General features: G+C 39.8%; 1 protein-coding gene across 1 annotated transcript in view; it reads left to right on the top strand.

The window, feature by feature from the left end:
* Positions 1–12707, top strand: part of fbxw4 (F-box and WD repeat domain containing 4) — a 32625-nt gene that overhangs the window by 18791 nt on the left and 1127 nt on the right. Inside the window, exons 6-7 of the mRNA XM_079363518.1 lie at positions 3766–3831; positions 10310–10450. Of these exons, the coding sequence (XP_079219644.1) occupies positions 3766–3831; positions 10310–10450 (207 nt within the window). The remainder of the gene's footprint in view (positions 1–3765; positions 3832–10309; positions 10451–12707) is intronic.

Here is a 12707-nt window from a genome sequence, read left to right as displayed (position 1 = left end):
TATTTGACCTATTTTATCTGTAAATGTACAATAATAAACACACATTTGATGCATTGCACCAGAGTTAGCCTGAAGCTAACTTCCATCTGCAGTCACTTGGCAATTCAGGAGTAAAAAAAACATCACAGAGGTAGTGCCAAAGATTAATTTCTTGGTCTGCAACTGCCCAGGGGCGAGCTTCAAGATAAGTTAGACAGTCATTTGAATTTGAATTTATTTGATGTTTAATAGGGACAATGCAACTTAAAGTTTCAAAACAAAACAGGAAACTTATTTCGTAAATGGTAACTGGACTTGACCTTGTATAACGTTTTTTTTCTAGTCTGCTGGAGTACTCGAAGCCCTTTTTACACTTTTAAGTTGAATATCAAATGTTCAAGCAATGATTATAGTGATTATTAAGCAACTATTTTATGATATTTATAAAGCAGAGGTTTGATATATGTTAGGGCTGGGAATCTTTGGGTCTCTCGTTTTGGATTTAGCTTCTTAGGGTCACGATTCGATTCAAAATCGATTTTTCGATTTCAAAACAATTTTGTATCCATGGATTCAAAGTCTGTTTATAAATAAGTGCATAATTCAGGATCTGCTCGACTCATCTGTGAGACTGGCAGAATGTCTTGTTGCTCTATTTGGCATTCTAATAGCCATAAGTAAGGTCCTTTACCTGCTTTTGTAAAGTGTCTGGAGATAACGCCTGTTAAGAATTGACGCTATATAAATAAAGATTGATTGATTGATTGATAATGAGTCAGCGAGCTAGCCTTAGTGCTGAGCAGGCAGTGACTGATTAACAGTTATGAATCGATTTTAGATCTTAGAAGAGAAGAATCTCAAATTTTACATCAATCGATTTTTTTCCCCACCTCTAATATTTGTTGCAGGTGTCAAATTAAATTTGAGATTTATTGAATTTCAGTTGTAACATTCATGTCTTTGATGGCCGATCTGATGTGTTGACTGTTCGTTCCTCCGCAACACACTTGGGTTTATAATCTGTAAGTTTTACATGATTTCTTCAGCTGATCGTTACAGTATTTCCAGTCCACTGTTTTTTTTTTTCTCGTTTTTTTTACTATTGACATATAATACGGGTGAATGATTTTCTCAGCATGTCAGCTATATGATAAGTGACAGCTTGGCTTGCAACCTCAAAAACCCTAGCATAGTAAAGCCACAGTGAGACATCTTTTCCTTACTCAGTAATTTTACTAGGCCAGCACGGTATGAGGAAAATATGAAATGTAAAATAACATTATGCAATATTGCTCTAGCTTTTTGAATGCAATAAATAAAAGAAAGTCAAGAGTGTACATTAGCTTTTACTCACAGTATTATGTCCGTCAGCTGTTCATGTTTTATAGAACACCTGTGTTTGCAATGTGTTCCTTCTAAAGCCAGAATAAAGTCTAAACACTTTATTGGTACTTATTAATGAGAGAGTAGCTGACAGTTAGCTGTAGCTATATCTGGCTGCATCAAAACAGTATGAAAGCATTGCCACTAAACACAGACCTCAGTAAACTAGTAAAATATGAATATGTTGCTGTAACGATAATTCTGTTTGTTTTTTTTAATGAGGATAGCTTTGGGGTTAGAGCCAAATGATGAATGTTATTTCTTTACCCACTTGTTTAATTTCAGCTTTGGACAAACAGGGAGACGTACAAACAGCAAAATCTAACAAACAGTAGTTCAGACTTAAAGTTCCAGTGCCAGTCATTTTGGCAATTCGGACTATTATTTTCTATAAAAACTCGAATGTAGATTAGTTGAGTATGACTGATAGTAGAACATTTAAAGTTGGAGTTAAGCAGGTTCACAACACAAATCCACATGAATCTGCAAGACAAGAGAGCACAAACACTTTGCAGAAGATTCAAAGTTTGTAGCATGCAGATAGAGGGAAAAGGAGAGAAATGGGGGTGTATTGAAAACTGTAAGTAGAATAACTATAAGTTGGTATCATGGTTGTGCTACTGGACGTAATGCATCTAATTGGCTATTTAAGTTTGATAATTGAAAATAACATGCTCGTCGGTCACTTACAGAGGATAAGGGTGAAATTAAAAGAGGCAATAATGGATTTATTATTGAGTTATATTCAAGAACTTGGGACAAAGAGAGTGCTTAACTCTTTCAGGAATGTTAACTTCATGCAGAAAGTTAAAGTTGTGTTTATTTCAATAGAAAATGTAACTTGTTTTCATTATTTATTTTTTAATATATAAAGCCACCATACACGATGGTATGAACAAACAGGTTTGGTCGAATGAGAATGAGAGATAGTCAGTTAACCTGGTTAACCGTTGAAGATATTTTTGTTCATGGTTCATTAACAGTCAATGTTTTATTATGAACATAAGATTACATTTCAATGACAGAAAAAAACACAAATATTAGTCTTTGATGTCAGTTCCTTAAAGGAAGTTACTCGGAGTTGAACAAAACTGGAATCTAAAGCTCAGGCCTAAAAAAAAAAATTGAGATCGGCCAAAGAAATTGCATTTAGTGCATCTCTTACACTTACAATAAGGAAGGACGTCTTCAAAAAAGTCTGTTTTTTTAAATATATGTTTATTCCTCTCTTCGTACTACTTTATAAAACAAAAGTTGGACTAGGTGTTAATCAATCCTCTCTCTGGATCTATCTTCATGCACTGTGTTTCCCTCGAGCCAGCAGCACTTGTCAGTGTCTCTCTGTGTGTAAAAAGCTGGTCCTCCCCCCTGTCCGTCAACCCTGTAGGAGGGCACTAAGCCCTGAGACCCAACAGAAGCCCCCCTACCACCAGCACCCCTGGTCATCACCCCACCCTCTACATAGCTTCTAACACCCAAACACACCCCATCAGCCCACTCCCATAGCTCTCCTCCCCTCTCCTTTCACCGCTCCCCCTCCTCCCGAATGCAAAACATTGAGTGTGCATACCTAGGCTGCTAATTCCAACCTGCCACTCCAATCAAAGGATCACAACGCTTGTAGTTTTTCCCTCTTTCTTTTTGCTGAGGAACAATATGTGGTCGATGGAGGCAGGGACACAATGTTGTGTGTGTGTGTGTGTGTGTGTGTGTGTGTGTGTGAGATGCTGTTTAACAGCGAGGAGAATCTGTATGTTTGTGTGAGTTTTACGCCTTGGATCTATTTTCCCTGTACCTGTTGTTAAATTGTCTTTGTACTGTAGTAAATAAAAGTGTTGTGTTCTCAGAGTGGTAAAAAGGTCCAGGCAGCGTGCCTTTGGTGTATGTGCTGTCTCCTCTACAGACACTCAGGTGTCATCTGCATGCACTGCAGTTTACTTTCTTACCGTGTTCTCATCCTTGCCTTCTCTGAGGGGACTTTTTAAAGTGTTATTTTTAGGAGTAATTATGCTTAAACATTTATACTACTGTCAGGAGTTCACACTCTCCAGAGAAACTCTTTTAGACATACAGTATCTAACAGGTGCGTTTTTACCTGTAAGTCTTTTTTCACGTCACTTTGATCGTTTGTTATACTTTGGTTTCTTTATGATACGTATGTATTTAGGTTGACATCATGAATGCCTATGTAGTTCCATAGAGGGAACTACTAACCTCAAGGTCATGTTTGCCTCTGCCTCTCTGCCTATTTATTGTAACATCTTACTTTTCTCAGGATGACATTAAAAAAAAAAAATCACATTTTTAAACACAAAAAATGAAAATATTCTATCTGATTTGTTTTGCTGTCAGTGTTGTAGAGATAACGCATCCATCTTTTTCTCTTGCTCTCTCCCTCTCCAGCTCCTTCGTAACAGGCACTGCATGCTGTGAGAACCTCTCTCCTCTCCGCATCTGGGATGTTGAACGGTAAGCCAACGAGCAGCTCTGAAAACTGTAACACGTGCACTTGGAGACGTTCCCTGTAAAACAGAGATATGCTTCCCCCGTCATGCTTTGTGCAAGACTCCTGTTCCAAGTCTCCACAAATGCACTTGAATTTGACGTGTTGTTCCTGAAATAACACCTCGTCCTGCTCTCTTGTTCTGTAATTGAGAGTGTTTATCACAGGGACCATAAATAAACCAGAGCCTTTTGTTCCAGCTCTACTGAATCCAGTAATTGAATTAATCCCATTTGAATTAAAGCTGTGAAAATGTGTTTTTCTTTGCTTGAAAGTTTTCTTCATGTGATGCAAAAAGTGTCATATTGCATCACATGACGAAAACTTCCAGTCAAAGACAAACATATTTTTCTCGTCTCAGGGCAAAATGAGGGTGGGATTCACGACCATTCAACACTACTTCCATGTTTCTAATGATACAAAGCTTTATGCAAATGGGTGAAGTATCCCTTTAAGTTATGGATTGAAGGGCCACCACCAAAGTTGTCTTAATACCTCATTTACCCGGTGAATGTTCCTACATAGATTATGTTGACGTGAATTTTCATCTCAAACTGCCCAATCTGGCCCTTTTATCGATACCAAAAAAAAAGAGCCAGGCTCAGGGCCGCACACACCATGAAACACACAAAATGTTGTTGGGGAAAAGATCAAATCAAGGGGTCTGTGAAAATTCCTGTTTCTGAAAGGCTGGGCTTAAACCTGATTCATTCATGCCAAGGCTGCTGTAATTCCCAGCTTTACCTGGTCCAATTAGAAGAGGCCAACACAGGATGCTGCTTCCTGCTTCGAAATAGTTGGGAAATCTGAGGAGGGGAGAAGATAGAGGATACACACAGGAAGAGTGAGGGAAGAGATGGGTGGGCAGGTTATACTGGAGGTTGCAGGTGGGGATGGAATTTGACATGGTTATAAGGTTAAGCAGACCTAAATAAAGCATGCCTCCTCTGTCGTCACGGTGATTTGTTTTTCTCCCTATCTGGATGTGAAAGGTGTTTGCATTTGCTCAACAAGGAAACATGAAAAAAAAAAAAAAAAACTATCTTCAAGTTATAGCATAGTAAACACCACATTAACCACATGTACACTACTCATCGGCCATACAAAAATCAAATGCACCTGGACTCCCTTTTTATTTAGAGTGCAGTAAGAGCTGTCAGTCCTCTTACAGCCAAGGCTGTGCTTTGTTAGCCGTATAATCTTTCAACAGTCGGTGCCCAAAATCAGCTCAAACTGGGAAACAATAATAAAGACATAAATAATGTGAATATTTGTGTATTTCTAATGTATATAAGCAGGAGAAACCTTGACCTGGGTTGTAGAGAGAAGATTGTGGCATCCGGCACTTTTCGCATGAATATAAGTATACTTAACAAAAATACAAGCAAACGTAAAGAGGAGAACAGTGTGCTGCAGGCAGAGGAGCTCAAAGTTTTTGGCCGCAGAAGTAGTGCTACAACAAAAGTAGAGGTAAAAATAAGGGGCTTGCCGACAGTAAAGTAAAGCGTCTGAAAATGAGCTAAATCATGTTGTACAAATGGCCCCATCCTATCGTTGTCTCAACAAAGGACATGAGTGACTGGCATCCCTTTATGACTAAAACACTTAATATTGACATCATTTAAAAAAAAAATAATAATTATAAGAAAATAAAAAATATTGACACCATTCAACCACACTTTAAAAAAATGAACTATCCCTTTAAAGGTCAATGAAAACATAATCAAGTATGCACTCTTTTTTCTTATTAATGCTTTGCTTCTGGGAATAGATCAGATTGAACATACTTGGTTGACACTCTGCAACTGACTGCACGGGTTTAAAAAGAAAGAAAGAAGAAGCAATTTCATGTTTAAATTCAGATTCCAGTGCACAATGTCCCTTTATATTTAAGATCCAGCTTAGTCAAGGGATTAATCAACAAATCACTGTCACTTCAGCACTACACAACCAGCCAGACAAACACTTTCTGCTACAGCCAGATCATGGAAAAGACACCATAACACCAGCAGACACTCCCTCTCCCGGTGGATAATACTGGTACCGTTAACAGGTTTTAGGACTGGAGGAAGTCTTTTTTGTTATTGTTGTTTTGTTTTGTGGGTTTTTTTTCAGGACAGTTTCCTGTTATTTTCGGCAGGCTGATGTACGAGGAGCTGTTCGTACTTGCTGAGGGAAAATCAACTTGAACATAATTGAAATACATCATTGTTAAGATTTTGGTTTTTCATTACTGTCACATTTAATGTTGCTGTAATGAAATACATTTATTGTTGGTCACCATCACAGAATGATTTGGATACATTCTTCTCACAATGTGAAGGCTGCCAGTGATTAATCTAACCTCGCTTTGTTTTGGTTTTGTGGTTTGCACCTTTATGTTGACGGCAGGTTCGACACTCGTTGAGCTCTTTGATTTTAAATTCCTTTAACACATTTCTCTTTTTCTTATCATTGCAATCACGTTTTTGCCTTTTTCAACTCAGTGGCACAAAGAGGTTTTATAGTCAGTCATATAGAGAGGGCTCCCACACAAGTGGCGCCATTGGAGCAGCACCCCAACTCTTCACACTGTCTCCGCTCGTAGCTAAACACAGAGCGGGGAGAAGAAAAAAAAAAGCATCAAAGAGAAAGGACTCCCCTGACCATCTCTCCCAAGTCCCAAGATTCCCCTCTGTTCCTTCAGAATGGGAGCCCTCCTTCTTTTACAATCAAATGGCCAGGCTAGGATTCCTGACATTCCTGGAAGTGAAAGAGTCGAGTGAAATCGTCTGCATCAGCTTTGGAAGTTCTGTTGTACAAATTGCAGCGGTATTGTCTTTGCAGTGCGTATGTGACGTTTTTGAGGGTGGTCATTGTTGATGGGTCCCAGCAGCCCTGAGCCCCTCCTCTTCACTGTCCCCGGCATTCTTGCTGCAGCAATCTCAGAGGTGCAGAGTAAATTGGGTGGATGTGTAGCAGGTTGCATGGCTCCCCTCTGTTTGTTTTAGTGAATAAAAACCTCAGCGGGGCGTCTTTTCTCTACCTGTCTGACAGCTTTTGACGAAAGGGCCTGTTTCCCTGTGCGTCCCCAGGCTCCTGTTTGGAGCTCAGACTTAACTTTACAAGAGCCTTTAACATCTTTTGTCACACAAAAAAAACACACACACACTACTTTTCTTTCCCATCACTAAAGGATAATACCCTTAGCCTCTTCTTGTTTTTTTTTTTTCAACAATGTCAATTCATTAATGATTCTTTTGCAATTTGTGTGTGTGTGTGTGTGTGTGTGTGTGGCCCCCTAAAGCCAACCTGACTCCTGCAGTGAGGCCAGACAGGCTGAAATCAGGACTTAGACCCAGTATGTCACACAGCCAGAAGCCCCTTCATAACAATCACTAAGTCTGCCCCCCCTCCAGGGCCAACAGTCTACCCAACTCACAAAAGTAGGTGCAGCTCAAACTGCTTTTCTCCCAAACTATAAAATCATTTCTCACAAAATGATGTTTTCCATTTGAATAGTTGTTTGTACATCATGCTTCAGAACCATTTCCCATTATGGAAAGTGTAAGGGTTAGGATGTGGGTCTATTTATGTAGGTTTAGCCGGCTTGTTATGATTAAATTGGTAGTCAATCAAATGTATTAAATCGGAAAGTTTCTCTTTACAATATTGTGCTTTAAATATGTTAACATTTCATGTATCTTTTCCTCACCGCCAGACTGTGTGTTAAGTCTCTAAGTTTATAATTGAGGTATCATTTAGGAAGACCGGTTTCTTCGTAGGTCAGTCCAGGTCCTCCCCCAGGTGACCACGGTGACTTTCTTATCCCTGCACCTGCAGCTCCTGATTCGGCTCGGTTCACAGGATCCCTGTCACAGTTCACATCCACTTCAAGACAGCATGCAAATGATTCTGTTTGAGGTGTGATCAGCAATGATATGTCCAGACAAATATGAATCAGATCAGTCAAAGATTCATAAGCATCAACTTTTCGGATAGGGAATCTTTTTTTCATGAACACATAAAGTTGTGCACAGTGTTTCGGGTTAGTTTAAAAAGTTGAGCTCCAGTAGTTTTCAGAAGAGGATACTGTTCAAGACTCTTCTGTTCAAGGCCCGGAACTCTCGACAACACTTTTTGTCACTAATCTATTTCCATCTATTGCTGTTTTTGCTCACAATGCTAATTGCGCGTGATGCAGATGTTGTAAAATCAATGAGTAATTACATTTCACAATCAGGATCTCAATATAGATCAAACTAACCGTGGGTATGATTTTCACCAAGCAGCCCAACACGCCACCTCTGTCCCATTTATCGATGCTACTTTTGTACATGATTTACCCTTTAAGGAGCGACCCCGTGTATGACGCTTTCCAATCAGTCACGCTTCAGGCCACTTTCAGGTATTCAACATGACGGACTCAATAGAGTGGATTGTCAGATTAGAACATTGCACCGCTGCTCGCTAACAGATACAGTCATTTTGACAGATTATATGCTTATGCCTCCATCCTGTAATCACATGCGGCCCATAAAAGCCAGTGAGCTACCAATTTGTAAAGTCCCTGCTGTTTTGCACTGTAGAGTAGCTCATTGCATGGTGCTATTACTGGCTTTAAGATGTGTTCACAGATGTCAGGCCCATTTTATGGAATCCTTGCTTTAAATTTCCTCTCACATTTGGTCTTTTCAAACGGTTTTCAGTGTTTGTTTTTGAGAGCAGCTTTGGAGTGAATCCATCTCATTGAAGGTTTTTTTTTTTTTTCAGAAGGAAAGGGGTATAAACTGATGATCTCTTTCAGTAAGAGTGTTGTTGCTGTGATGGAGACATCATTATTTAGTTATGAATGAACAGGCTCGTATCCCTTTGGCATGAATGAGTTTCTTTTTGTGTGGCATGTGCTAAGCTCCTTGGTTTTGGTGGTAAGAGGAAAACGAGGGGTCACTACCCCACACAGACACAAACTCAGCCTCATCACAGACTCCCCATTGGCCTGGGCTTAGTCATGAGACCCTGGCAATGAGAAAGCTTTCACCCAATAAGGCGCCCTGTTGGCAAAGTCCTGGTCCAATAAGAAGGCCCCCTGAGGTAAGACTGGGGGATTACCAGCCTGAGCCTGCGGATTGAGCTCCAGGGCAAGGGAGGGGGGCACGAGTGGAAGCACAGGGCTGCTCGGTCGCCAAGGCCAGCAGCCTCTTTTAAATGGTTGCTACGGGGCAGGTATCAAACGTGCGAGAGTCGCACACAGTCACGGTCATGGAGGGTATTAAATGGCAACAAAGAGACAGTTATTCTGCAATAATCCGCCCCGCTGAGTGCAAGTTATTCTTCAATAATCAAGAGGCAAGGAGCAAGCGGGACAGAGCTGTGATCACAAGAGCATGGTGCTGCTCAGAGCTCGCCTCGCTTTCTCTCTCTCTCTCTCTCTCTCTCTCTCTCTCTCTCTCTCTCTCTCTCTCTCTCTCTCTCTCTCTCTCTCTCTCTCTCTCTCTCTCTCTCTCTCTCTCTCTCTCTCTCTCTCTCTCTCTCTCTCTCTCTCTCTCTCTCTCTCTCTCACACACACACACACACACACACACACACACACACACACACACACACACACACACACACACACACACACACACACACACACACACACACACACACACACACACACACACGTCAAACCAAACCAAACCAACCCAGACACTTTATTTATCACTTGTCCTTACACACTAATTATGTGTGTCCCTAGTTCTACTTACAGAGTTGCTTTCTTTTATCCCGGAGCTGTGACACACTCGGCAGTACTCTGTTTAAAATGTAACTTATAACTTACAATAAAACGAATTTCTTAATTCCTTTATCCCACTTTATCAGGGTGTGGCATGTTTTTAAGTACCTGACGAAATGTGTGCTGCCTCTGTGAAGGCTTCATGAAAAAAGCTTTTGATTTAGGTGATTCTGTCCAGACTGAAAGAAGTATGTAATGAAGTCAAAATATACGTTTGTCACAATCGATAGAGACTAGATATGCTTGGTTTTATAGAGAACTAAACCCGAAGGATTTCAATGGATGGATGGCTGAGTACATCTATAGTCTGATCACGGTCCAATTGTACCTTCTTTTTAAATTTAACTTTGTAATTTTGTATTTTAACTTCGTTCTTGCATCTTGACATTTTATCATTTTGTTGACTTTTTATCCTTATTAAAATGTTTAGTATAGCTGCACTGTTGTTCATTTTCTGCTCTGTGTGCCCCCCAGGGACAAATAAAGTTTTTTGAATTGAATTGAGATGGAAGCCAGCATGTTGTCAGTGTTTGTTGTTGAACTGACTTGTGACAGATTTGTATGTTGTTGTTTTTTTTTTCTTCCACCTCGATTTGAATAATATTGCTCAAATGAGTTCTGAAATGTTTAACGTTCAAGCCCCTTTTCATTGCTTCTCTCTTCATGCTGCTCCCCTCCAACAGGTCGGAGTGTGTGTGCAGTCTGGGCTCACAGTTTCGTCGCGGTGCTGGTGTGTTGGATATGGTGTTCGAGTCTCCCTTCCAGCTCTTCACCTGTGGATATGATACCTACGTTCGACTGTGGGACCTCCGACTCAACCCACGGTACACAAGCACTTCTCTTTATTGTCAGACTCAACTTGAAGTTATTATATGACAGTGAACATGGGATGTTTGTTTAACAGTGAAACCTTCAATGCGTCTCTATTCATAACATGACTTCTTGCAAAATATGTCAAACCAAAGGAAACTCAGTGTTTTTGCTGTCAATTTGGTCTCCTAGCAAGTTTGAGGCTTAGTTTGAGCTTATCCTGATCTTTATTGGTCAATCAAGGGTAGCTTTTTAAAGAATACAGCTAACAGGATTCGTATGTTTGTTTTTTAAATTTTCTTTGGGATAGTCATGTTGAAACGGTGAAGTGTGACTTTTCATTTGTAATCACTGGGAGCATTTTTTTAATTTAAACCATGCAAGTATGTGAATTTGTAGATGTGCAGGAGGAGTTTAAAGCACGTTAAAGTACTATCAATGTTCAAGCCAAGGTCTTTATGTCATTGGATAAATGAGCAATAAAGACAGTTCTAGTATTTTTAGAGGAAGCCAAGGTAACTACCGAACTGTCTGTTGAGGTGGAGCACAACAAATCAATCTCTAAACCCCGCCCACCAGAAAGAAGCTTCGACATTAGATGCCTTAAGACCACCAGAGATTAAAAAAAGGTGCTTTGACAGATTCCATTTTTTCTGGTTTTCTACATTTAAATTTGTAAAGAATTATTGATGCGCCAAGTAAGAGCATTACCAAATGGAAGGATGTATGATTGCTATAAATGATTTCTAGTTAATTGAACAGGTTTAAAACCCACAATGCAAAGTGTTAGGGCTGGGAAACTTTGGGTGTCTCACAATTCGATTCAATTTTGATTCTTGGGGTCACGATTTGATTCAGAATTTTCAATTTCAAAGCGATTCTACGTCCATTGATCCGTGGATTCAAAGTCTGTTTATTAATAATTACATACTCCATGATCTACCCCAGTCATCTGTGAGACTGGCTGAATTAATTTGCTCTATTTGGCATTCTAATGAGTTTTTTCCCGACCTCTACAAATAAATTGGCCAAATATCTGATAAAAGTCCCTTGCTAAAAGTATACATTTAAAGTCCATCCATTAGATGGCATTGGGTGGTCTTTCATTGATCCAAATCTTGAGATCTCCAGCAGCCTAACATTACCCCGTCTACCCACACACATATTGGGTTGGTGTCCCATGTTCATTTGATTTTTATCGTCTCTCAGGATGGTCAAGCAAAGAAATCATCTTTAGACCGTGGTGTTATTATTATTCTAAGCCTTCTATTTTGTATCCAGTGGTGACGGCACGGAAAGACTCTGAAACCCACTGTGGTGTTCATTTGAATGCAGCAGCTCCTCACCTTAGTCCATGCCTGCAGGGTCCCTCACATGTTTCGAGGGGGCAGCCTTTATTTTGGGCTTAAAGGGGTTCCAGGCTGTATTTCAGGGAGATCAGTCAAGTAAGACAAATCAGATCTGATTGGCAGATCGCTCGGGGGATTCTGAATTGGGTTGGGTTGGGGTGAAGGTGGCAGAGGGGGGTCCCTCTTTAGACATCAATAATTCATACGGTCAAACCTGACTGGCCTCAAAAGGCTCCCAGGGTCATCCAGGAGGTTCAGGTTGTCTGGAACTTGAGGCTTACTTATCGTAAAAGGATGAATGTATTGTGTTAGACAAGAAAATACGAATGTAGATTCTGTATGGTTCAGTGGTGCTTGACAGATCTACTGAATTGTCTGGTTTTGTGGGTTCTTGATATAGTCGTCTCCTCGTGAGGGAAACATAACCAACAGTCTGATAGAATTTGTCTTTCTAAAGTGGTGCAATATATCAATAATATATTTATTTTGTTATAAAAGAGTACATGTTATGAATATTTAATTTACAAACTGTTATATATAAACTGACCAGACATGAATGCCGATCCCTAATCCTGCTTTGAATACCTGACTGTGCTTCATCACACAATAGAAACAAAGACAAGCTGCATTGATCAGTTTCCCTCACTAAATCCAATATATATCCTCCTGCTATTCCTTTTAAATACATAAAAAACATGATGAATAAAACAATAGATCTATTGACAAATAATTCAAAATCACTGTTTTCAATTTTTTTCAATCAGAACTTTAATATGTGTAACCCGGCTCACAATGGAGAGAAATAACTTGAGACATTTAAATGTGTTCAACTGGTGATATTACTAATACTGACGTTTGTCACAACGAGTTATTCTAACGATACCTTACAGTCATCTCTGAAGAGTTTGGACTCTTTAGGGTT

The sequence above is a fragment of the Symphodus melops genome, assembly GCF_947650265.1.
Source record: "Symphodus melops genome assembly, chromosome: 15".
Taxonomy (NCBI): Eukaryota; Metazoa; Chordata; class Actinopteri; order Labriformes; family Labridae; genus Symphodus; species Symphodus melops.
This window is presented reverse-complemented; position numbering and strand designations above follow the sequence as displayed.